Here is a 25,654-nt window from a genome sequence, read left to right as displayed (position 1 = left end):
CGAAGGCAGCACTCCTTGCGAAGGCAGCACTCCTTGTGAAGGCAGCACTCCTTGTGAAGGCAGCACTCCGTGCAAAGGCAGCAATCCTTGCAAAGGCAGCACTCCTTGCGAAGGCTGCACTCCGTGCGAAGGCTGCACTCTGTGCGAAGGAAGCACTCTGTGCAAAATTAGCAGTCTGTGCGATGGCAGCACTACGTGCGTGCGAAGGCAGCACTCCTTGCAGAGGCAGTACTCCCTGTGAAGGTAGCCCCCCTTGCGAAGACAGCACTCCTTGCGAAGGCAGCACTCCTTGCGAAGGCAGCACTCCTTGCGAAGGCTGCACTCTGTGCAAAGGCAGCACTCCTAGCGAAGGCAGCAGTCCCTGCGAAGGCAGCACTCCTTGCGAAGGCAACACTCCTTGCGAAGGCAGCACTCCTTGCGAAGGCAGCACTCCTTGCGAAGGCAGCACTCCCTGCGAAGGCAGCACTCCTTGCGAAGGCAACACTCCTTGCGAAGATAACACTCCTTGCAATGCAGCACTCCTTGCAAAGGCAGTACTCCCTGCAAAAGCAGCACTACTTGCGAAGGCACCACCCCTTGCGAAGGCAGCACTCCCTGCGAAGGCATCCCTCCTTGCGAAGGCATCCTTCCTTGCGAAGGCACCACCCCTTACCAAGACAGCACCCCCTGCGAAGGCAGCACTCCTAGTGAAGGCAGCACTCCTAGCGAAGGCAGCACTCCTTGCGAGGGCAGCACTCCTTGCGAAGGCAGCACTCCTTGCCAAGGCAGCACTCCTTGCGAAGGCAGCACTCCTTGCGAAGGCAGCAATCTGTACAAAGGCAACACTCCGTGCGAAGGCAGCACTACGTGCGAAGGCAGCATTTCTAGCGAAGGCAGCACCCCTAGCGAAGGCAACAATCCTAGCGAAGGCAGCACTCCTAGCGAAGGCAGCACTCCCTGCAAAGGCAGCACTCCTAGCGAAGGCAGCACTCCTTGCGGAAGCAGCACTCCCTGCGAATCAGAACTCTGTGCGAAGGCAGCACTCCTTGCAAAAACAGCACTCTGTGCTTGGCAGCACTCCGTGCGAAGGCAGCTCTCCTTGCGAAGGGAGCACTCCTTGCGAAGGGAGCACTCCTTGCGAAGACAGCACTCCTTGTGAAGGCAACACTCCATGCAAAGGCAGCACTCCTTGTGAAGGCAGCACTCCTTACGAAGGCAGCACTTCATGGAAAGCAGCACTCCTTGCGAAGGCAGCACTCCTTGGAAAGGCAGCACTCCTTGTGAAGGCAGCACCCTTGCGAAGGCAGCACTCTGTGCAAAGGCAGCACAACATGCAATGGCTGCACTCCGTGCGAAGGCAGCACTCTGTGCAAAATTAGCAGTCTGTGCGAAGGCTGCACAACGTCCGTAGGCACCACTCTTTGCGAAGGCAGCACTCCCTGCAAAGGCAGCACTCCCAGCGAAGGCAGCACTCCTAGCGAAGGCAGCACTACATGCGAAGGCAGCATTTCTAGCGAAGGCAGCATTCCGTGCGAAGGCACCACTCCTTGCGAAGGCAGCACTCCCTGTGAATGCAGCACTCCTAGCGAAGGCAGTACTCCTAGCGAAGGCACCAATCCTAGCGAAGGCAGCACTCCTAGCGAAGGCAGCACTCCTAGCAAAGGCAGCACTCCTAGCAAAGGCAGCACTCCTTGCGGAAGCAGTACTCCTTGCGAGGCAGCACTCTGTGCGAAGGCAGCACTCCTTGCGAAGGGAGCACTCTGTGCAAAGGCAGCACTCCGTGCGAAGACAGCACTCCTTGCGAACGCAGCACTCCTTGCGAAGGCAGCACTCCTTTTGAAGGCAACACTCCGTGCAAAGGCAGCACTTCTTGTGAAGGCAGCACTCCTTGCGAAGGCAGCACTTCTTGGAAGGCAGCACTCCTTGCGAAGGCAGCACTCCTTGTGAAGGCAGCACTCCTTGTGAAGGCAGCACTCCTTGTGAAGGCAGCACTCATTGCGAAGGCAGCAGTCTGTGCAAAGGCAGCGCTACGTGCGAAAGCTACACTCTGTGCGAAGGCAGCACTCTGTGCAAAATTAGCAGTCTGTGCGAAGGCAGCACTACGTGCATAGGCACAACTCCTTGCGAAAGCAGCACTCCCGGCAAAGACAGCACTCCCTGCGAAGGCAGCCCTCCTTGCGAAGGCAGCCCTCCTTGCGAAGGCAGCACTCCTTGCGACGGCAGCAGTCCTTGCGAAGGCAGCACTCCTTGCGAAGGCATCACTCCTTGCGAAAGCAGCACTCCCTGGGAGGCAGCTCTCCTTGCAAAGGCAGTACTCCCTGCGAAGGCAGCACTCCTTGCGAAGGCAGCACCTCTTGGAAGGCAGCACTCCTTACGAAGGCAGTACTCCCTGCGAAAGCAGCACTACTTGGGAAGGCATTACACCTTGCGAAGGCAGCACTCCCTGCGAAGGCAGCCCTCCTTGCGATGGCAGCCCTCCTTGCGAAGGCAGCACTCCTAGCGAAGGTAGCACTCCTTGCAAAGGCAGCACTCCTTGTGAAGGCAGCACTCCTTGTGAAGGCAGCACTCCTTGCGAAGGCAGCACACCTTGCGAAGGCAGCACTGCTTGCGAAGGCAGCACTGCTTGCGAAGGCAGCACTCCTTGCGAAGGCAGCACACCTTGCGAAGGCAGCACTGCTTGCGAAGGCAGCACTGCTTGCGAAGGCAGCACTCTGTGCAAAGGCATCACTGCCTGCGAAGCAGCACCCCTTGCAAAGGCACCAGCCCTTGCGAAGGCAGCACTGCCTGCGAAGGCAGCCCTCATTGCGAAGGCAGCACTCCTTGCGAAGGCAGCATTCCTTACGAAGGCAGCACTCCTTGCGAAGGCAGCACTTCTTGGAAGGCAGCACTCCTTGCGAAGGCAGTACTCCCTGCGAAAGCAGCACTACTTGCGAAGGCATTACACCTTGCGAAGGCAGCACTCCCTGCGAAGGCAGCCCTCCTTGCGATGGCAGCCCTCCTTGCGAAGGCAGCACTCCTAGCGAAGGCAGCACTCCTTGCGAAGGCAGCACTCCTCGCGAAGGCAGCAGTGCTTGCGAAGGCAGCACTCCTTGCGAGGGCAGCACTCCTTGCAAAGGCAGCACTCCTTGCTAAGGCTGCACTCTGTGCAAAGGCAGCACTCCTAGCGAAGGCAGCACTCCTTGCGAAGGCAGCAATCTGTACAAAGGCAACACTACGTGCGAAGGCAGCACTACGTGCGAAGGCAGCATTTCTAGCGAAGGCAGCACTCCTAGCGAAGGCAACAATCCTAGCGAAGGGAGCACTCCTAGTGAAGGCAGCACTCCCTGCAAAGGCAGCACTCCTAGCGAAGGCAGCACTCCTTGCGGAAGCAGCACTCCGTGCGAATCAGAACTCAGTGCGAAGGCGGCACTCCTTGCAAAGGCAGCACTCTGTGCAAAGGCAGCACTCTGTGCAAAGGCAGCACTCCATGCGTAGGCAGCTCTCCTTGCGAAGGGAGCACTCCTTGCGAAGGGAGCACTCCTTGCGAAGGCAGCACTCCTTGCGAAGACAGCATTCCTTGCGAAGGCAGCACTCCTTGCGGAGGCAGCACTCCTTGCAAAGGCAGCACTCCTTGCAAAGGCAGCACACCTTGTGAAGGCAGCACCCTTGCGAAGGCAGCACTCTGTGCAAAGGCAGCACAACATGCAAAGGCTGCACTCCGTGCGAAGGCAGCACTCTGTGCAAAATTAGCAGTCTGTGCGAAGGCTGCACTACGTCCGTAGGCACCACTCTTTGCGAAGGCAGCATTCCCTGCAAAGGCAGCACTCCCTGCGAAGGCAGCACTCCTTGCGATGGGAGCACTCTGTGCAAAGGCAGCACTTCGTGTGAAGACAGCACTCTTTGCGAACGCAGTACTCCTTGCGAAGGCAGCTCTCCTTGTGAAGGCAACACTCCGTGCAAAGGCAGCGCTCCTTGTGAAGGCAGCACTTTTTGCGAAGGCAGCACTTCTTGGAAGGCAGCACTCCTTGCGAAGGCAGCACTCCTTGTGAAGGCAGCACTCATTGCGAAGGCAGCAGTCTGTGCAAAGGCAGCACTACGTGCGAAAGGTACACTCTGTGCAAAGGCAGCACTCTGCGCAAAATTAGCAGTCTGTGCGAAGGCAGCACTACGTGCGTAGGCACCACTCCTTGCGAAAGCAGCACTCCCGGCAAAGGCAGCACTCCCTGCGAGGGCAGCCCTCCTTGCGAAGGCAGCCCTCCTTGCGAAGGCAGCACTCCTTGCGGAGGCAGCAGTCCTTGCGAAGGCAGGACTCCTTGCGAAGGCATCACTCCTTTCGAAAGCAGCACTCCCTGGAAGGCAGCACTCCTTGCAAAGGCAGTACTCCCTGCGAAGGCAGCACTACTTGCGAATGCACCACCCCTTGCGAAGGCAGCACTCCCTGCGATGGCAGCCCTCCTTGGGAAGGCAGCCCTCTTTGCGAAGGGAGCACTCCTGCGAAGGCAGCACTCCTTGCGAAGGCAGCACTCCGTGCGAAGGCAGCACTCCTTGCGAAGGCAGCACTCTGTGCAAAGGCAGCACTCCGTGTAAAAGCAGCACTTCGTGCGATGGCAGCACTACGTGCGAAGGCAGCACTACGTGCGAAGGCAGCACACCTAGCGAATGCAGCACACCTAGCGAATGCAGCACTCTGCACAAAGTCAACACCCCTTGCGAAGGCAGCACTCCCTGCAAAGGCAGCACTCCTAGCGAAGGCAGCACTCATAGCGAAGGCAGCATTCCTTGTGAAGGCAGCACTCTGTGCAAAGGGAACACTCCGTGCGAAAGGGAGCACTCCTTGCGAAGGCAGCACTCCTTGCGAAGGCAGCACTCCTTGCGAAGGCAGCACTCCTTGCGAAGGCAGCACTCCTTGCGAAGGCAGCACTCCTTGTGAAGGCAGCACTCCTTGTGAAGGCAGCACTCCTTGTGAAGGCAGCACTCCGTGCAAAGGCAGCAATCCTTGCAAAGGCAGCACTCCTTGCGAAGGCTGCACTCCGTGCGAAGGCTGCACTCTGTGCGAAGGAAGCACTCTGTGCAAAATTAGCAGTCTGTGCGATGGCAGCACTACGTGCGTGCGAAGGCAGCACTCCTTGCAGAGGCAGTACTCCCTGTGAAGGTAGCCCTCCTTGCGAAGACAGCACTCCTTGCGAAGGCAGCACTCCTTGCGAAGGCAGCACTCCTTGCGAAGGCTGCACTCTGTGCAAAGGCAGCACTCCTAGCTAAGGCAGCAGTCCTTGCGAAGGCAGCACTCCTTGCGAAGGCAGCACTCCTTGCGAAGGCAGCACTCCTTGCGATGGCAGCACTCCCTGCGAAGGCAGCACTCCTTGCGAAGGCAACACTCCTTGCGAAGGCAACACTCCTTGCAATGCAGCACTCCTTGCAAAGGCAGTACTCCCTGCAAAAGCAGCACTACTTGCGAAGGCACCACCCCTTGCGAAGGCAGCACTCCCTGCGAAGGCATCCCTCCTTGCGAAGGCATCCTTCCTTGCGAAGGCACCACCCCTTACCAAGACAGCACCCCCTGCGAAGGCAGCACTTCTAGTGAAGGCAGCACTCCTAGCGAAGGCAGCACTCCTTGCGAGGGCAGCACTCCTTGCGAAGGCAGCACTCCTTGCGAAGGCAGCACTCCTTGCGAAGGCAGCACTCCTTGCGAAGGCAGCAATCTGTACAAAGGCAACACTCCGTGCGAAGGCAGCACTACGTGCGAAGGCAGCATTTCTAGCGAAGGAAGCACCCCTAGCGAAGGCAACAATCCTAGCGAAGGCAGCACTCCTAGCGAAGGCAGCACTCCCTGCAAAGGCAGCACTCCTAGCGAAGGCAGCACTCCTTGCGGAAGCAGCACTCCCTGCGAATCAGAACTCTGTGCGAAGGCAGCACTCCTTGCAAAGGCAGCACTCTGCTTGGCAGCACTCCGGGCGAAGGCAGCTCTCCTTGCGAAGGGAGCACTCCTTGCGAAGGGAGCACTCCTTGCGAAGGGAGCACTCCTTGCGAAGACAGCACTCCTTGTGAAGGCAACACTCCATGCAAAGGCAGCACTCCTTGTGAAGGCAGCACTCCTTACGAAGGCAGCACTTCATGGAAAGCAGCACTCCTTGCGAAGGCAGCACTCCTTGGAAAGGCAGCACTCCTTGTGAAGGCAGCACCCTTGCGAAGGCAGCACTCTGTGCAAAGGCAGCACAGCATGCAAAGGCTGCACTCCGTGCGAAGGCAGCACTCTGTGCAAAATTAGCAGTCTGTGCGAAGGCTGCACAACGTCCGTAGGCACCACTCTTTGCGAAGGCAGCATTCCCTGCAAAGGCAGCACTCCCAGCGAAGGCAGCACTCCTAGCGAAGGCAGCACTACATGCGAAGGCAGCATTTCTAGCGAAGGCAGCATTCCGTGCGAAGGCACCACCCCTTGCGAAAGCAGCACTCCCTGTGAATGCAGCACTCCTAGCGAAGGCAGTACTCCTAGCGAAGGCACCAATCCTAGCGAAGGCAGCACTCTTAGCAAAGGCAGCACTCCTAGCAAAGGCAGCACTCCTAGCAAAGGCAGCACTCCTTGCGGAAGCAGTACTCCTTGCGAGGCAGCACTCTGTGCGAAGGCAGCACTCCTTGCGAAGGGAGCACTCTGTGCAAAGGCAGCACTCCGTGCGAAGACAGCACTCCTTGCGAACGCAGCACTCCTTGCGAAGGCAGCACTCCTTTTGGAGGCAACACTCCGTGCAAAGGCAGCACTTCTTGTGAAGGCAGCACTCCTTGCGAAGGCAGCACTTCTTGGAAGGCAGCACTCCTTGCGAAGGCAGCACTCCTTGTGAAGGCAGCACTCCTTGTGAAGGCAGCACTCCTTGTGAAGGCAGCACTCATTGCGAAGGCAGCAGTCTGTGCAAAGGCAGCGCTACGTGCGAAAGCTACACTCTGTGCGAAGGCAGCACTCTGTGCAAAATTAGCAGTCTGTGCGAAGGCAGCACTACGTGCATAGGCACTACTCCTTGCGAAAGCAGCACTCCCGGCAAAGACAGCACTCCCTGCGAAGGCAGCCCTCCTTGCGAAGGCAGCCCTCCTTGCGAAGGCAGCACTCCTTGCGACGGCAGCAGTCCTTGCGAAGGCAGCACTCCTTGGGAAGGCATCACTCCTTGCGAAAGCAGCACTCCCTGGGAGGCAGCTCTCCTTGCAAAAGCAGTACTCCCTGCGAAGGCAGCACTCCTTGCGAAGGCAGCACTTCTTGGAAGGCAGCACTCCTTACGAAGGCAGTACTCCCTGCGAAAGCAGCACTACTTGCGAAGGCATTACACCTTGCGAAGGCAGCACTCCCTGCGAAGGCAGCCCTCCTTGCGATGGCAGCCCTCCTTGCGAAGGCAGCACTCCTAGCGAAGGTAGCACTCCTTGCAAAGGCAGCACTCCTTGTGAAGGCAGCACTCCTTGTGAAGGCAGCACTCCTTGCGAAGGCAGCACACCTTGCGAAGGCAGCACTGCTTGCGAAGGCAGCACTGCTTGCGAAGGCAGCACTCCTTGCGAAGGCAGCACACCTTGCGAAGGCAGCACTGCTTGCGAAGGCAGCACTGCTTGCGAAGGCAGCACTCTGTGCAAAGGCATCACTGCCTGCGAAGCAGCACCCCTTGCAAAGGCACCAGCCCTTGCGAAGGCAGCACTGCCTGCGAAGGCAGCCCTCATTGCGAAGGCAGCACTCCTTGCGAAGGCAGCATTCCTTACGAAGACAGCACTCCTTGCGAAGGCAGCACTTCTTGGAAGGCAGCACTCCTTGCGAAGGCAGTACTCCCTGCGAAAGCAGCACTACTTGCGAAGGAATTACACCTTGCGAAGGCAGCACTCCCTGCGAAGGCAGCCCTCCTTGCGATGGCAGCCCTCCTTGCGAAGGCAGCACTCCTAGCGAAGGCAGCACTCCTTGCGAAGGCAGCACTCCTCGCGAAGGCAGCACTGCTTGCGAAGGCAGCACTCCTTGTGAGGGCAGCACTCCTTGCGAAGGCAGCACTCCTTGCTAAGGCTGCACTCTGTGCAAAGGCAGCACTCCTAGCGAAGGCAGCACTCCTTGCGAAGGCAGCACTCCTTGCGAAGGCAGCAATCTGTACAAAGGCAACACTCCGTGCGAAGGCAGCACTACGTGCGAAAACAGCATTTCTAGCGAAGGCAGCACTCCTAGCGAAGGCAACAATCCTAGCGAAGGCAGCACTCCTAGTGAAGGCAGCACTCCCTGCAAAGGCAGCACTCCTAGCAAAGGCAGCACTCCTTGCGGAAGCAGCACTCCGTGCGAATCAGAACTCTGTGCGAAGGCAGCACTCCTTGCAAAGGCAGCACTCTGTGCAAAGGCAGCACTCTGTGCAAAGGCAGCACTCCGTGCGTAGGCAGCTCTCCTTGCGAAGGGAGCACTCCTTGCGAAGGGAGCACTCCTTGCGAAGGCAGCACTCCTTGCGAAGGCAGCACTCCTTGCGAAGGCTGCACTCCGTGCGAAGGCTGCACTCTGTGCGAAGGAAGCACTCTGTGCAAAATTAGCAGTCTGTGCGATGGCAGCACTACGTGCGTGCGAAGGCAGCACTCCTTGCAGAGGCAGTACTCCCTGTGAAGGTAGCCCTCCTTGCGAAGACAGCACTCCTTGCGAAGGCAGCACTCCTTGCGAAGGCAGCACTCCTTGCGAAGGCTGCACTCTGTGCAAAGGCAGCACTCCTAGCTAAGGCAGCAGTCCTTGCGAAGGCAGCACTCCTTGCGAAGGCAGCACTCCTTGCGAAGGCAGCACTCCTTGCGAAGGCAGCACTCCCTGCGAAGGCAGCACTCCTTGCGAAGGCAACACTCCTTGCAAAGGCAACACTCCTTGCAATGCAGCACTCCTTGCAAAGGCAGTACTCCCTGCAAAAGCAGCACTACTTGCGAAGGCACCACCCCTTGCGAAGGCAGCACTCCCTGCGAAGGCATCCCTCCTTGCGAAGGCATCCTTCCTTGCGAAGGCACCACCCCTTACCAAGACAGCACCCCCTGCGAAGGCAGCACTTCTAGTGAAGGCAGCACTCCTAGCGAAGGCAGCACTCCTTGCGAGGGCAGCACTCCTTGCGAAGGCAGCACTCCTTGCGAAGGCAGCACTCCTTGCGAAGGCAGCACTCCTTGCGAAGGCAGCAATCTGTACAAAGGCAACACTCCGTGCGAAGGCAGCACTACGTGCGAAGGCAGCATTTCTAGCGAAGGAAGCACCCCTAGCGAAGGCAACAATCCTAGCGAAGGCAGCACTCCTAGCGAAGGCAGCACTCCCTGCAAAGGCAGCACTCCTAGCGAAGGCAGCACTCCTTGCGGAAGCAGCACTCCCTGCGAATCAGAACTCTGTGCGAAGGCAGCACTCCTTGCAAAGGCAGCACTCTGTGCTTGGCAGCACTCCGGGCGAAGGCAGCTCTCCTTGCGAAGGGAGCACTCCTTGCGAAGGGAGCACTCCTTGCGAAGGGAGCACTCCTTGCGAAGACAGCACTCCTTGTGAAGGCAACACTCCATGCAAAGGCAGCACTCCTTGTGAAGGCAGCACTCCTTACGAAGGCAGCACTTCATGGAAAGCAGCACTCCTTGCGAAGGCAGCACTCCTTGGAAAGGCAGCACTCCTTGTGAAGGCAGCACCCTTGCGAAGGCAGCACTCTGTGCAAAGGCAGCACAGCATGCAAAGGCTGCACTCCGTGCGAAGGCAGCACTCTGTGCAAAATTAGCAGTCTGTGCGAAGGCTGCACAACGTCCGTAGGCACCACTCTTTGCGAAGGCAGCATTCCCTGCAAAGGCAGCACTCCCAGCGAAGGCAGCACTCCTAGCGAAGGCAGCACTACATGCGAAGGCAGCATTTCTAGCGAAGGCAGCATTCCGTGCGAAGGCACCACCCCTTGCGAAGGCAGCACTCCCTGTGAATGCAGCACTCCTAGCGAAGGCAGTACTCCTAGCGAAGGCACCAATCCTAGCGAAGGCAGCACTCTTAGCAAAGGCAGCACTCCTAGCAAAGGCAGCACTCCTAGCAAAGGCAGCACTCCTTGCGGAAGCAGTACTCCTTGCGAGGCAGCACTCTGTGCGAAGGCAGCACTCCTTGCGAAGGGAGCACTCTGTGCAAAGGCAGCACTCCGTGCGAAGACAGCACTCCTTGCGAACGCAGCACTCCTTGCGAAGGCAGCACTCCTTTTGGAGGCAACACTCCGTGCAAAGGCAGCACTTCTTGTGAAGGCAGCACTTCTTGCGAAGGCAGCACTTCTTGGAAGGCAGCACTCCTTGCGAAGGCAGCACTCCTTGTGAAGGCAGCACTCCTTGTGAAGGCAGCACTCCTTGTGAAGGCAGCACTCATTGCGAAGGCAGCAGTCTGTGCAAAGGCAGCGCTACGTGCGAAAGCTACACTCTGTGCGAAGGCAGCACTCTGTGCAAAATTAGCAGTCTGTGCGAAGGCAGCACTACGTGCATAGGCACTACTCCTTGCGAAAGCAGCACTCCCGGCAAAGACAGCACTCCCTGCGAAGGCAGCCCTCCTTGCGAAGGCAGCCCTCCTTGCGAAGGCAGCACTCCTTGCGACGGCAGCAGTCCTTGCAAAGGCAGCACTCCTTGGGAAGGCATCACTCCTTGCGAAAGCAGCACTCCCTGGGAGGCAGCTCTCCTTGCAAAAGCAGTACTCCCTGCGAAGGCAGCACTCCTTGCGAAGGCAGCACTTCTTGGAAGGCAGCACTCCTTACGAAGGCAGTACTCCCTGCGAAAGCAGCACTACTTGCGAAGGCATTACACCTTGCGAAGGCAGCACTCCCTGCGAAGGCAGCCCTCCTTGCGATGGCAGCCCTCCTTGCGAAGGCAGCACTCCTAGCGAAGGTAGCACTCCTTGCAAAGGCAGCACTCCTTGTGAAGGCAGCACTCCTTGTGAAGGCAGCACTCCTTGCGAAGGCAGCACACCTTGCGAAGGCAGCACTGCTTGCGAAGGCAGCACTGCTTGCGAAGGCAGCACTCCTTGCGAAGGCAGCACACCTTGCGAAGGCAGCACTGCTTGCGAAGGCAGCACTGCTTGCGAAGGCAGCACTCTGTGCAAAGGCATCACTGCCTGCGAAGCAGCACCCCTTGCAAAGGCACCAGCCCTTGCGAAGGCAGCACTGCCTGCGAAGGCAGCCCTCATTGCGAAGGCAGCACTCCTTGCGAAGGCAGCATTCCTTACGAAGACAGCACTCCTTGCGAAGGCAGCACTTCTTGGAAGGCAGCACTCCTTGCGAAGGCAGTACTCCCTGCGAAAGCAGCACTACTTGCGAAGGAATTACACCTTGCGAAGGCAGCACTCCCTGCGAAGGCAGCCCTCCTTGCGATGGCAGCCCTCCTTGCGAAGGCAGCACTCCTAGCGAAGGCAGCACTCCTTGCGAAGGCAGCACTCCTCGCGAAGGCAGCACTGCTTGCGAAGGCAGCACTCCTTGTGAGGGCAGCACTCCTTGCGAAGGCAGCACTCCTTGCTAAGGCTGCACTCTGTGCAAAGGCAGCACTCCTAGCGAAGGCAGCACTCCTTGCGAAGGCAGCACTCCTTGCGAAGGCAGCAATCTGTACAAAGGCAACACTCCGTGCGAAGGCAGCACTACGTGCGAAAACAGCATTTCTAGCGAAGGCAGCACTCCTAGCGAAGGCAACAATCCTAGCGAAGGCAGCACTCCTAGTGAAGGCAGCACTCCCTGCAAAGGCAGCACTCCTAGCAAAGGCAGCACTCCTTGCGGAAGCAGCACTCCGTGCGAATCAGAACTCTGTGCGAAGGCAGCACTCCTTGCAAAGGCAGCACTCTGTGCAAAGGCAGCACTCTGTGCAAAGGCAGCACTCCGTGCGTAGGCAGCTCTCCTTGCGAAGGGAGCACTCCTTGCGAAGGGAGCACTCCTTGCGAAGGCAGCACTCCTTGCGAAGGCAGCACTCCTTGCGGAGGCAGCACTCCTTGCAAAGGCAGCACTCCTTGTGAAGGCAGCACCCTTGCGAAGGCAGCACTCTGTGCAAAGGCAGCACAACATGCAAAGGCTGCACTCCGTGCGAAGGCAGCACTCTGTGCAAAATTAGCAGTCTGTGCGAAGGCTGCACTACGTCCGTAGGCACCACTCTTTGCGAAGGCAGCACTCCCTGCGAAGGCAGCCCTCCTTGCAAAGGCATCCCTCCTTGCGACACACCACCCCTTGCGAAGGCAGCACCCCCTGCGAAGCCAGCACTGCTAGTGAAGGCAGCACTCCTAGCGAAGGCAGCACTCCTTGCGAGGGCAGCACTCCTTGCGAAGGCAGCACTCCTAGCGAAGGCAGCACTCCTAGCGAAGGCACCAATCCTAGCGAAGGCAGCACTCCTAGCGATGGCAGCACTCCCTGCGGAGGCAGCACTCCTAGCAAAGGCAGCACTCCTTGCGGAAGCAGCACTCCTTGCGAGGCAACACTCTGTTCGAAGGCAGCACTCCTTGCGAAGGGAGCACTCTGTGCAAAGGCAGCACTCCGTGCGAAGACAGCACTCCTTGCGAACGCAGCAGTCCTTGCGAAGGTAGCACTCCTTGCAAAGGCAGGACTCCTTGCGAAAGCAGCACTCCTTGCGAAGGCAGCACTCCTTGCGAAGGAAGCTCTCCTTGCAAGGCACAACTCCTTGCAAAGGCAGTACTCCCTGCAAAAGCACCACTACTTTCGAAGGCACCACCCCTTGCGAAGGCAGCACTCCCTGCGAAGGCAGCCCTCCTTGCAAAGGCATCCCTCCTTGCGACGCACCACCCCTTGCGAAGGCAGCACCCCCTGCGAAGCCAGCACTGCTAGTGAAGGCAGCACTCCTAGCGAAGGCAGCACTCCTTGCGAGGGCAGCACTCCTTGCGAAGGCAGCACTCCTTGCGAAGGCAGCACTCCTTGCGAAGGCAGCACTCCTTGCGAAGGCAGCACTCCTTGCGAAGGCAGCACTCCTTGCGAAGGCAGCACTCCTTGCGAAGGCAGCACTCCTTGCGAAGGCAGCACTCCTTGCGAAGGCAGCAATCTGTACAAAGGCAACACTCCGTGCGAAGGCAGCACTACGTGCGAAGGCAGCATTTCTAGCGAAGGCAACAATCCTAGCGAAGGCAGCACATCTAGCGAAGGCAGCATTTCTTTCTAAGGCAGCACTCCCTGCAAGGGCAGCACTCCTAGCGAAGGCAGCACTCCTTGGGGAAGCAGCACTCCCTGCGAATAAGAACTCTGTGCGAAGGCAGCACTCCTTGCAAAGGCAGCACTCCTTGCGAAGGCAGCACTCTGTGCAAAGGCAGCACTCCTTGCGAAGGCAGCAATCCTTGCGAAGGGAGCACTCCTTGCGAAGGGAGCACTCCTTGCGAAGGGAGCACTCCTTGCGAAGGGAGCACTCCTTGCGAAGGGAGCACTCCTTGTGAAGGCAACACTCCGTGCAAAGGCAGCACTCCTTGTGAAGGCAGCACTCCTTGCGAAGTCAGCACTTCTTGGAAAGTAGCACTCCTTGCGAAGGCAGCACTCCTTGCAAAGGCAGCACTCCTTGCGAAGGCAGCACTCCTTGCGAAGGCAGCACTCCTTGCGAAGGCAGCACTCTGTGCAAAGGCAGCACAACATGCAAAGGCTGCACTCCGTGCGAAGGCAGGACTCTGTGCAAAATTAGCAGTCTCTGCGAAGGCTGCACTACGTGCGTAGGCACCACTCCTTGCGAAGGCAGCACTCCCTGCAAAGGCAGCACTCCCTGCGAAGGCAGCACTCCTTGCGAAGGGAGCACTCTGTGCAAAGGCAGCACTCCGTGTGAAGACAGCACTCTTTGCGAATGCAGTACTCCCTGCGAAGGCAGCTCTCCTTGTGAAGGCAACACTCCGTGCAAAGGCAGCGCTCCTTGTGAAGGCAGCACTCCTTGCGAAGGCACCACTTCTTGGAAGGCAGCACTCCTTGCGAAGGCAGCACTCCTTGTGAAGGCAGCACTCATTGCTAAGGCAGCAGTCTGTGCAAAGGCAGTACTACGTGCGAACGCTACACTCTGTGCGAAGGCAGCACTCTGTGCAAAATTAGCAGTCTGTGCGAAGGCAGCACTACGTGCGTAGGCACCACTCCTTGCGAAAGCAGCACTCCCGGCAAAGGCAGCACTCCCTGCGAAGGCAGCCCTCCTTGCGAAGGCAGCCCTCCTTGCGAAGGCAGCACTCCTTGCGAAGGCAGCAGTCCTTGCGAAGGCAGCACTCCTTGCGAAGGCAGCACTCCTTGCGAAGGCAGCACTCCTTGCGAAGGCATCACTCCTTTTGAAAGCAGCACTCCCTGGAAGGCAGCCCTCCTTGGAAAGGCAGTACTCCCTGCGAAGGCAGCACTACTTGCGAAGGCACCACCCCTTGCGAAGGCAGCACTCCCTGCGATGTCAGCCCTCCTTGGGAAGGCAGCCCTCTTTGCGAAGGGAGCACTCCTGCGAAGGGAGCACTCCTTGCGAAGCAGCACTCTGTGCAAAGGCAGCACTCCGTGTAAAAGCAGCACTCCGTGCGATGGCAGCACTACGTGCGAAGGCAGCACTACGTGCGAAGGCAGCACACCTAGCGAATTCAGCACACCTAGCGAATGCAGCACTCTGCGCAAAGTCAACACCCCTTGCGAAGGCAGCACTCCCTGCAAAGGCAGCACTCCTAGCGAAGGCAGCACTCATAGCGAAGGCAGCATTCCTTGTGAAGGCAGCACTCTGTGCAAAGGGAACACTCCCTGCGAAAGGGAGCACTCCTTGCGAAGGCAGCACACCTTGCGAAGGCAGCACTCAGCACTCCTTGCGAAGGCAGCACTCCTTGCGAAGGCTGCACTCCGTGCGAAGGCTGCACTCTGTGCGAAGGAAGCACTCTGTGCAAAATTAGCAGTCTGTGCGATGGCAGCACTACGTGCGTGCGAAGGCAGCACTCCTTGCAGAGGCAGCACTCCCTGTGAAGGTAGCCCTCCATGCGAAGGCAGCACTCCTTGCGAAGGCAGCACTCCTTGCAAATGCTGCACTCCTTGCGAAGGCTGCACTCCTAGCGAAGGCAGCAGTCCTTGCGAAGGCAGCACTCCTTGCGAAGGCAGCACTCCTTGCAAAGGCAGCACTCCTTGCGAAGGCAGCACTCCTTGCGAAGGCAGCACTCCCTGCGAAGGCAGCACTCCTTGCGAAGGCAACACTCCTTGCGAAGGCAACACTCCTTGCAATGCAGCACTCCTTGCAAAGGCAGTACTCCCTGCAAAATCAGCACTACTTGCGAAGGCACCACCCCTTGCGAAGGCAGCACTCCCTGCGAAGGCATCCCTCCTTGCGATGGCATCCTTCCTTGCGATGGCACCACCCCTTACCAAGACAGCACCCCCTGCGAAGGCAGCACTCCTAGTGAAGGCAGCACTCCTTGCGAAGGCAGCACTCCTTGCGAGGGCAGCACTCCTTGCGAAGGCAGCACTCCTTGCGAAGGCAGCACTCCTTGCGAAGGCAGCACTCCTTGCGAAGGCAGCAATCTGTACAAAGGCAACACTCCGTGCGAATGCAGCACTACGTGCGAAGGCAGCATTTCTAGCGAAGGCAGCACTCCTAGCAAAGGCAACAATCCTAGCGAAGGCAGCACTCCTAGCGAAGGCAGCACTCCCTGCAAAGGCAGCACTCCTAGCGAAGGCAGCACTCCTAGCGAAGGCAGCAATCCTTGCGGAAGCAGCACTCCCTGCGAATCAGAACTCTGTGCGAAGGCAGCACTCCTTGCAAAGGCAGCACTCTGTGCAAAGGCAGCACTCCGTGCGAAGGCAGCTCTCCTTGCGAAGGGAGCACTCCTTGCGAAGGGAGCACTCCTTGCGAAGGCAGCACTCCTTGTGAAGGCAACACTCCATGCAAAGGCAGCACTCCTTGTGAAGGCAGCACTCCTTATGAAGGCAGTACTTCTTGGAAAGCAGCACTTCCTGCGAAGGCAGCGCTCCTTGGAAAGGCAGCACTCCTTGTGAAGGCAGCACCCTTGCGAAGGCAGCACTCCTTGCGGAGGCAGCACTCCTTGCGGAGGCAGCACTCCTTGCAAAAGCAGCACTCTGAGCAAAAGCAGCACTCCATGCGAAGGCTGCACTCCGTGCGAAGGCAGCACTCCTTGCAAAGGCAGCACTCATTGGAAAGCAGCACTCGTTGCAAAGGCAGTACTCCCTGCGAAGGCAGCAGTACTTGCGAAGGCATTACCCCTTGCGAAGGCAGCACTCCCTGCGAAGGGAGCCCTCCTTGCGAAGCAGCCCTTTGTGCGAAGGCAGCACTCCTTGCGGAGGCAGCACTCCTTGCGAAGGCATATCTCCTTGCGAAGGCAGCACTCCTGGCGAAGGCAAAACCCCTTGCGAAGACAGCACTCCCTACAAAGGCAGCCCTCGTTGCGAAGGCAGCACTCCTTGCGAAGGCAGCACTCCTTGCGAAGGCAGCACTCCTTGCAAAGGCAGCACTCATTGGAAGGCAGCACTCGTTGCAAAGGCAGTACTCCCTGCGAAGGCAGTAGTACTTGCGAAGGCATTACCCCTTGCGAAGGCAGCACTCCCTGCGAAGGGAGCCCTCCTTGCGAAGGCAGACCTCCGTGCAAAGGCAGCACCTCTAGCGAAGATAGCACTCCTTGGAAGGCAGCACTCATTGCGAAGGCAGCACTTCTTGCGAAGGCAGTACTACTTGCGAAGGCAACACTCCTTGTGAAGGTAGCACTCCTTGCGAAGGCAGCACTCCTTTCGAACGCAGCACTCCTTGCGAAGGCAACACTCTGTGTGTAGGCTGCACTCCGTTCGAAGGCAGCAATCTGTGCAAAGGCAGCACTCCCAGCGAAGGAAGCACTCCTTGCGATGGCAGCGCTCCTTGCAAAGACAGCACTCCTTGCAGAGGCAGCACTCCTTGCGATGGCAGCACTCCTTGCGGATGCATCACTTCCTGCGAAGGCAGCACTCCCTGCGAAGGCACCACTCCTTGCGAAGGCACCACTCCCTGCAAAGGCAGCACTCCCTGCGAAGTCAGCCCTCCTTGCGAAAGCAGCACTCCTAGCGATGGCAGCACTCCTTGCGAAGCCAGCTCTCCTTAGAAGGGCAGCACTCCTTGCGAAGACACCTTCCCTTGCGAAGGCAGCACTCCCTGCAATGGCAGCCCTCATTGCGAAGGCAGCACTCCTTGCGAAGGCAGCACTCCTTGCGAAGGCAGCACTCCTTGCGAAGGCAGCACTCATTGGGAGGCAGCACTCGTTGCATAGGCAGTACTCCCTGAGAAGGCAGCACTACTTGCGAATGCATTACCCCTTGCGAAGACAGCACTCCCTGCGAAGGCAGCCCTCCTCAGGAAGGCAGCCCTCCTTGCGATGACAACACTCCTAGCGAAGGCAGCACTCCTTGCGAAAGCAGCACTCCTTTCGAAGACAGTACTCCTTGCAAAGGCAGCACTCCTTTTGAAGGCAGCACTCCTAGCGAAGGCAGCACACCTTGCGAAGGCTGCACTTCTTGCGAAGGCACCACACCCTGCGAATGCAGATCTCTGTGCAAAGGCAGCACTCCGTGGGTAGGCAGCACTACGTGCGAAGGCTGCACTCCGTGCGAAGGCTGCACTCCTTGTGAAGGCAGCACTCCTTGCGAAGGCAGCACTCCTTGCGAAGGCAACACTTCTTGCGAAGGCACCACTCCCTGCGAATGCAGATCTCTGTGCAAGGGCAGCACTCCGTGCGAAGACAGCACTACGTGCGAATGCTGCACTCCGTACGAAGGCGGCATTCCTTGCAAAGGCAGCACTGCCTGCAAAGGCAGCACTCCCTGCGAAGGCAGCCCTCCTTGCGAAGCAGCACTCCTAGTGATGGCAGCACTCCTTGCGAAGGCAGCTCTCCTTAGAAGGGCAGCACTCCTAGCGAAGGAAGCACTCCTTGCGAAGGCATATCTCCTTACGAAGGCAGCACTCCTTGCAGAGGCAACACTCCTTGCGAAGGCACCACCCCTTGCGAAGCCAGCACTCGCTGCAAAGGCAGCCCTCATTGCGAAGGCAGCACTCCTTGCGAAGGCAGCACTCCTTGCGAAGGCAGCACTCCTTGCGAAGGCAGCACTCATTGGAAGGCAGCACACTGTGCGTAGGCTGCACTCCGTGTGAAGTCAGCTATCTGGGCGAAGGCTGCACTCCGTGTGAAGTTAGCACTCCTTGCGAAGGCAGCACTCCCTGCAAGGCAGCACTCCTTGCGATGGCAGCACTCCTTGCGAAGGCAGCACTCCCTGCGTAGGCAGCACTCCCTGCGAAGGCAGCCCTCCTTGCGAAGGCAGCACTCTGTCAAAGGAAGCACTCTGTGTGAAGGCAGCACTATGTGCGAAGGCTGCACTCCGTGCGAAAGCAGACCTCCTTGCGAAGGCAGCACTCCTAGCGAAGGCGGCACTCCTAGCGAAGGCAGCACTCCTTGCGAAGGCAGCAATCCTTGCAAAGGCAGCACTCCTTGCGAAGGCAACAGTCCATGCAAAGGCAGCTCTCCTTGCGGAGGCAGCACTCTGTGCAAAGGCAGTACTCCCTGCAAAGGCAGCACTCTGTGCAAAGGCAGCACTCCTTGCGAAGGCAGCACTCCTTGCGAAGGCAGCACTCCTTGCGAAGGCTGCACTCCTTGCAAAGGCAGCACTCCTTGCAAAGGCAGCACTCCTTGCAAAGGCAGCACTACTGGCGAAGGCAAAACCCCTTACGAAGACAGCACTCTCTACAAAGGCAGCCCCCGTTGCGAAGGCAGCACTCCTTGCGAAGGCAGCACTCCTTGCAAAGGCAGCACTCATTGGAAGGCAGCACTCGTTGCAAAGGCAGTACTCCCCCTTTGCGAAGGCAGCCTTCCTTGCGAAGGCAGCACTCCTAGCGAAGGCAGCACTCCTTGCGATGGCAGCGCTCCTTGGAAAGGCAGCACTCCTTGCGAAGGCAGCACACCTTGCGAAGGCAGCACTCCTTGCGGATGCAGTACTCCCTGCGAAGGCAGCACTCCTTGCGAAGACACCACTCCTCTCGAAGGCAGTACTCCCTGCAAAGGCAGCACTCTCTGCGAAGGCAGCCCTCCTTGCGAAAGCAGCACTCCTTGGGAAGGCAGCACTTATTGGAAGGCAGCACTCGTTGCAAAGGCAGTACTGCCTGAGAAGGCAGCACTACTTGCGAAGGCATTACCCCTTGCAAAGGCAGCACTCCCTGCGAAGGCAGCCTTCCTCTCGAAGGCAGCCCTCCTTGCGAAGACATCACTCCTAGCGAAGGCAGTACTCCCTGCGAAGGCAGCCCTCCTTGCGAAGGCAGCCCTCTTTGCGAGGGCAACACTCCTAGCGAAGGCAGAACTCCTTGCAAAGGCAGCCCTCCTTGCGAAGGCAGTACTCCTTGCAAAGGCAGCACTCCTTGCGAAGGCATCACCCCTTGCGGAGGCACCACTCATTCTGAACGCAGCACTCCTTGCGAAGGCAACACTGCTAGCGCAGGCAGCACTCCTTGCGAAGGCAACACTCCTTGCGAAGGCAGTACTCCTTGCAAAGGCAGCACACCTTGCGAAGGCAGCACTCCTTGCGAAGGCTGCACTGTGTACGAATGCAACACTCCTAGCGAAGGCGGCACTCTGTCCCAAGGCAGCACTCCTTGGGAAGGCAGCACTCCTTGCGAAGGCAGCACTCCTTGCGAAGGCAGCACTCCCTGCGAAGGCAGCACTCCTCGCGAAGGCAGCACTCCTTGGGAAGACAGCACTCCTTGCGAAGGCAGCACTCCTTGCAAAGGCAGCACTCCTTGCGAAGGCAGCACTCCTTGCGAAGGCAGCCCTCATTGCGAAGGCAGCCCTCATTGCGAAGGCAGCACTCCTTGCGAAGGCAGCACTCTTTGCGAAGGCAGCACTACTTGCGAATGCAGAACTACTTGCGAAGGCATTACCCCTTGCGAAGGCAGCACTCCCTGCGAAGGCAGCCCTCTTTGCGAAGGCAGCCCTCCTTGCGAAGGCAGCACTCCTAGCGAAGGCAACAGTCCTTGCGATGGCAGCGCTCCTTGCAAAGGCAGCACCCCTTGCGAAGGCAGCACTCCTTGCGAAGGCAGCACTCCTTGCGAAGGCAGCACTCCTTGCGGATGCAGCACTCCCTGCGAAGGCAGCACTCCTTGTGAAGGCACAACTCCTTGCGAAGGCAGCACTTCCTGCAAAGGCAGCACTCCCTGCGAAGTCAGCCCTCCTTGCGAAAGCAGCACTCCTAGCGATGGCAAAACTCCTTGCGAAGCCAGCTCTCCTTAGAAGGGCAGCACTCCAAGCGAAGGCAGCACTCCTTGCGAAAGCAGCACTCCTTGCAAAGGCAGCACTCCTTGCAAAGGCACCAGCCCTTGCGAAGGCAGCACTCCCTGCAAAGGCAGCCCTCATTGCGAAGGGAGCACTCCTTGCGAAGGCAGCACTCCTTGGGAAGGCAGCACTCCTTGCGAAGGCAGCACTCCTTGTGATGGCAGCACTCATTGGGAGGCAGCACTCGTTGCAAAGGCAGTACTCCCTGAGAAGGCAACAGTACTTGAAAATGCATTACCCCTTGCGAAGGCAGCACTCCCTGCGAAGGCAGCCCTCCTTTCGGAGGCAGCCCTCCTTGTGAAGACAACACTCCTAGCGAAGGCAGCACTCCTTGCGAAGGCAGCACTCCTTTCGAAGGCAGTACTCCTTGCGAAGGCAGCACTCCTTTTGAAGGCAGCACTCCTACCGAAGGCAGCACACCTTGCGAAGGCTACACACCCTGCGAATGCAGATCTCTGTGCAAAGGCAGCACTCTGTGGGAAGGCAGCACTACGTGCGAAGGCTGCACTCCTTGCGAAGGCAGAACTCCTTGCGAAGGCAGCACTCCTTGTGGAGGCAGCACTCCTTGTGAAGGCAGCTCTCCCTGCGAAGGCAGCACTCCTAGCGATGGCAGCACTCCTAGCAAAGGCAGCACTCCTAGCGAATGCAGCACTCCTTGCGAAGGCAGGAATCCTTGCAAAGGCAGCACTCCTTGCGAAGGCAGCACTCCTTGCGAAGGCAGCAATCCTTGCAAAGGCAGCACTCATTGGAAGGCAGCACTCGTTGCAAAGGCAGTACTCCCTCTTTGCGAAGGCAGCCCTCCTTGCGAAGGCAGCACTCCTAGCGAAGGCAGCACTCCTTGTGATGGCAGCGCTCCTTGCAAAGGCAGCACTCCTTGCGAAGGCAGCACACCTTGCGAAGGCAGCACTCGTTGCGGATGCAGCACTCCCTGCGAAGGCAACACTCTTTGCGAAAGCAGCACTCCTTGCGAAGGCAGCACTCATTGGAAGGCAGCACTCGTTGCAAAGGCAGTACTCCCTGAGAAGGCAGCACTACTTGCGAAGGCATTACCCCTTGCGAAGGCAGCACTCCCTGCGAAGGCAGTCCTCCTCTCGAAGGCAGCCCTCCTTGCGAAGGCAGCACTCCTTGCGAAGGCAGCACTCCTTGCGAAGGCAGTACTCCTTGCAAAGGCAGCACTTCTTGCGAAGGCAGCACCCCTTGCGGAGGCACCACTCCTTCTGAACGCAGCACTCCTTGTGTAGGCAACACTGCTAGCGAAGGCAGCACTCCTTGCGAAGGCAGCACTCCTTGCGAAGGCAGCACTCCTTGCAAAGGCAGCACACCTTGCGAAGGCAGCACTCCTTGCGAAGGCTGCACTGTGTACGAAGGCAACACCCCTAGCGAAGGCAGCACTCTGTCCCAAGGCAGCACTCCATGGGAAGGCAGCACTCCTTGCGAAGGCAGCACTCCTTGCGAAGGCAGCACTCCTTGCGAAGGCAGCACTCCTTGCGAAGGCAGCACTCCTTGCGAAGGCAGCACTCCTTGCGAAGGCAGCACTCCTTGCGAAGGCAGCACTCCTAGCGAAGGCAGCCCTCATTGCGAAGGCAGCACTCCTTGCGAAGGCAGCACTCTTTGCGAAGGGAGGACTATTTGCGAAGGCAGCACTCCTTGGAAGGCACCACTCCTAGCAAACGCAGTACTCCCTGCGAAAGCAGAACTACTTGCGAAGGCATTACCCCTTGCGAAGGCAGCACTCTCTGCGAAGGCAGCCCTCTTTGCGAAGGCAGCTCTCCTTGAGAAGGCAACACTCCTAGCGAAGGCAGCACTCCCTGCAAAGGCAGCACTCCCTGCGAAGTCAGCCCTCCTTGCGAAAGCAGCACTCCTAGCGATGGCAGCACTCCTTGCGTAGCCAGCTCTCCTTAGAAGGGCAGCACTCCTAGCGAAGGCAGCACTCCTTGCGAAGGCAGCACTCCTTGCAAAGGCAGCACTCCTTGCGAAGGCACCACCCCTTGCGAAGGCAGCACTCCCTGCAAAGGCAGCCCTCATTGCGAAGGCAGCACTCCTTGCGAAGGTAGGACGCCTTGCGAAGGCAGCACGCCTTGCGAAGGCAGCACTCCTTGCGAAGGCAGCACTCATTGGGAGGCAGCACTCGTTGCAAAGGCAGTACTCCCTAAGAAGGCAGCACAACTTGAAAATGCATTACCCCATGAGAAGGCAGCACTCCCTGCGAAGGCAGCCCTCCTCTCGAAGGCAGCCCTCCTTGCGAAGACAACACTCCTAGCGAAGGCAGCACTCCTTGCGAAGGCACCACACCCTGCGAATGCAGATCTCTGTGCAAAGGCAGCACTCCGTGGGAGACAGCACTACGTGCGAAGGCTGCACTCCGTGCGAAGGTAGCACTCCTTGCGAAGGCAGCACTCCTTGCGAAGGCAGCACTCCTAGCGAAGGCAGCACTCCTTGCGAAGGCAGCACTTCTTACGAAGGCACCACTCCCTGCGAATGCAGATCTCTGTGCAAAGGCAGCACTCCGTGCGAAGGCAGCACTACGTGCGAAGGCTGCACTCCGTGCGAAGGCAGCACTCATTGGAAGGCAGCACTCGTTGCAAAGGCAGTACTCCCTGAGAAGGCAGCACTACTTGCGAAGGCATTACCCCTTGCGAAGGCAGCACTCCCTGCGAAGGCAGTCCTCCTCTCGAAGGCAGCCCTCCTTGCGAAGGCAGCACTCCTTGCGAAGGCAGCACTCCTAGCGAAGGCAGTACTCCTTGCAAAGGCAGCACTTCTTGCGAAGGCAGCACCCCTTGCGTAGGCACCACTCCTTCTGAACGCAGCACTCCTTGTGTAGGCAACACTGCTAGCGAAGGCAGCACTCCTTGCGAAGGCAGCACTCCTTGCGAAGGCAGCACTCCTTGCAAAGGCAGCACACCTTGCGAAGGCAGCACTCCTTGCGAAGGCTGCACTGTGTACGAAGGCTACACCCCTAGCGAAGGCAGCACTCTGTCCCAAGGCAGCACTCCATGGGAAGGCAGCACTCCTTGCGAAGGCAGCCCTCCTTGCGAAGGCAGCACTCCTTGCGAAGGCAGCACTCCTTGCGAAGGCAGCACTCCTTGCGAAGGCAGCACTCCTTGCGAAGGCAGCACTCCTAGCGAAGGCAGCCCTCATTGCGAAGGCAGCACTCCTTGCGAAGGCAGCACTCTTTGCGAAGGGAGGACTACTTGCGAAGGCAGCCCTCCTTGGAAGGCAGCACTCCTTGCAAAGGCAGTACTCCCTGCGAAAGCAGAACTACTTGCGAAGGCATTACCCCTTGCGAAGGCAGCACTCTCTGCGAAGGCAGCCCTCTTTGCGAAGGCAGCTCTCCTTGAGAAGGCAACACTCCTAGCGAAGGCAGCACTCCCTGCAAAGGCAGCACTCCCTGCGAAGTCAGCCCTCCTTGCGAAAGCAGCACTCCTAGAGATGGCAGCACTCCTTGCGTAGCCAGCTCTCCTTAGAAGGGCAGCACTCCTAGCGAAGGCAGCACTCCTTGCGAAGGCAGCACTCCTTGCAAAGGCAGCACTCCTTGCGAAGGCACCACCCCTTGCGAAGGCAGCACTCCCTGCAAAGGCAGCCCTCATTGCGAAGGCAGCACTCCTTGCGAAGGTAGGACGCCTTGCGAAGGCAGCACGCCTTGCGAAGGCAGCACTCCTTGCGAAGGCAGCACTCATTGGGAGGCAGCACTCGTTGCAAAGGCAGTACTCCCTGAGAAGGCAGCACAACTTGAAAATGCATTACCCCATGAGAAGGCAGCACTCCCTGCGAAGGCAGCCCTCCTCTCGAAGGCAGCCCTCCTTGCGAAGACAACACTCCTAGCGAAGGCAGCACTCCTTGCGAAGGCACCACACCCTGCGAATGCAGATCTCTGTGCAAAGGCAGCACTCCGTGGGAAGGCAGCACTACGTGCGAAGGCTGCACTCCGTGCGAAGGTAGCACTCCTTGCGAAGGCAGCACTCCTTGCGAAGGCAGCACTCCTAGCGAAGGCAGCACTCCTTGCGAAGGCAGCACTTCTTACGAAGGCACCACTCCCTGCGAATGCAGATCTCTGTGCAAAGGCAGCACTCCGTGCGAAGGCAGCACTACGTGCGAGGGCTGCACTCCGTGCGAAGGCAGCACTCCGTGCGAAGGCAGCACTCCTTGCGAAGGCAGCACTCCTTGCGAAGGCAGCATTCCTTGCGAAGGCAGCACTCCCAGCGTAGGCAGCACTCCCTGCGAAGGCAGCACTCTGTGCAAAGGCAGCACTCCTTGCGAAGGCAGCACACTTTGCGAAGGCAGCACTCCTTGCGGATGCAGCACTCCCTGCGAAGGCAGCACTCCTTGCGAAGGCACCACTCCTTGCGAAGGCAGCACTCCCTGCAAAGGCAGCACTCCCTGCGAAGGCAGACCTCTTTGCGAAAGCAGCACTCCTAGCGAAGGCAGCACTCCTTGCGAAGGTAGCTCTCCTTATAAGGGCAGCACTCCTAGCGAAGGCAGCACTCCTAGCGAAGGCAGCACTCCTTGCGATGGCAGCACTCCTTGCAAAGGCAGCACTCCTTGCGAAGGCAGCACTCCTTGCGAAGGCAGCACTCCTTGCGAAGGCAGCACTCCTTGTGAAGGCAGCATTCCTTGCGGATGCAGCACTCCCTGCGAAGGCAACACTCCTTGCGAATGCACTACTCCTTGCGAAGGCAGCACTCCCTGCAAAGGCAGCTGTCCCTGCGAAGTCAGCCCTCCTTGCGAAGGCAGCACTCCTAGCGATGGCAGCACACCTTGCGAAGGCAGCACTCCTTTCGAAGGCAGCACTCCTTTCGAAGGCAGCACTCCTTTCGAAGGCAGCACTCCTTTCGAAGGCAGCACTCCTTGCGAAGGCAGCACTCCTTTTGAAGGCAGCACTCCTAGCGATGGCAGCACACCTTGCGAAGGCAGCACTTCTTGCGAAGGCACCACACCCTGCGAATGCAGATCTCTGTGCAAAGGCAGCACTCTGTGGGAAGGCAGCACTACGTGCGAAGGCTGCACTCCGTGCGAAGGCAGCACTCCTTGTGAAGGCAGCACTCCTTGCGAAGGCAGCACTCCTAGCGAAGGCAGCACTCCTAGCGAAGGCAGCCCTCATTGCGAAGGCAGCACTCCTTGCGAAGGCAGCACTCTTTGCGAAGGGAGGACTACTTGCGAAGGCAGCACTCCTTGGAAGGCAGCACTCCTTGCAAAGGCAGTACTCCCTGCGAAAGCAGAACTACTTGCGAAGGCATTACCCCTTGCGAAGGCAGCACTCTCTGCGAAGGCAGCCCTCTTTGCGAAGGCAGCTCTCCTTGAGAAGGCAACACTCCTAGCGAAGGCAGCACTCCCTGCAAAGGCAGCACTCCCTGCGAAGTCAGCCCTCCTTGCGAAAGCAGCACTCCTAGCGATGGCAGCACTCCTTGCGTAGCCAGCTCTCCTTAGAAGGGCAGCACTCCTAGCGAAGGCAGCACTCCTTGCGAAGGCAGCACTCCTTGCAAAGGCAGGACT

The 25,654-nt window shown here is 58.6% G+C and overlaps 5 protein-coding genes across 5 annotated transcripts in view; 1 reads left to right on the top strand and 4 right to left on the bottom strand.

The window, feature by feature from the left end:
- Positions 1 to 25,654, top strand: part of LOC126108593 (uncharacterized) — a 539,378-nt gene that overhangs the window by 302,568 nt on the left and 211,156 nt on the right. The gene's annotated exons all lie outside the window — the stretch shown is intronic.
- LOC126108881 (uncharacterized) lies at positions 18,039 to 18,659 on the bottom strand. Its single transcript, XM_049914242.1, has one exon. The coding sequence runs from the start codon at positions 18,657 to 18,659 to the stop codon at positions 18,039 to 18,041; it is 621 nt and encodes a 206-aa protein (XP_049770199.1).
- Positions 18,965 to 20,335, bottom strand: LOC126108880 (trophinin-like). Its single transcript, XM_049914241.1, has one exon. It carries the CDS (start codon positions 20,333 to 20,335, stop codon positions 18,965 to 18,967), a length of 1,371 nt encoding a protein of 456 aa, XP_049770198.1.
- On the bottom strand, positions 20,332 to 21,147 carry LOC126108879 (uncharacterized). Its single transcript, XM_049914240.1, has one exon. The coding sequence runs from the start codon at positions 21,145 to 21,147 to the stop codon at positions 20,332 to 20,334; it is 816 nt and encodes a 271-aa protein (XP_049770197.1).
- Positions 23,838 to 25,262, bottom strand: LOC126108876 (trophinin-like). Its single transcript, XM_049914237.1, has one exon. The coding sequence runs from the start codon at positions 25,260 to 25,262 to the stop codon at positions 23,838 to 23,840; it is 1,425 nt and encodes a 474-aa protein (XP_049770194.1).

This window comes from Schistocerca cancellata, chromosome 11, assembly GCF_023864275.1.
Source record: "Schistocerca cancellata isolate TAMUIC-IGC-003103 chromosome 11, iqSchCanc2.1, whole genome shotgun sequence".
In the NCBI taxonomy this organism is placed as follows: domain Eukaryota; kingdom Metazoa; phylum Arthropoda; class Insecta; order Orthoptera; family Acrididae; genus Schistocerca; species Schistocerca cancellata.
The sequence above is the reverse complement of the archived record's forward strand: the minus strand, read 5'-3'. Positions and strand labels throughout refer to the sequence as shown.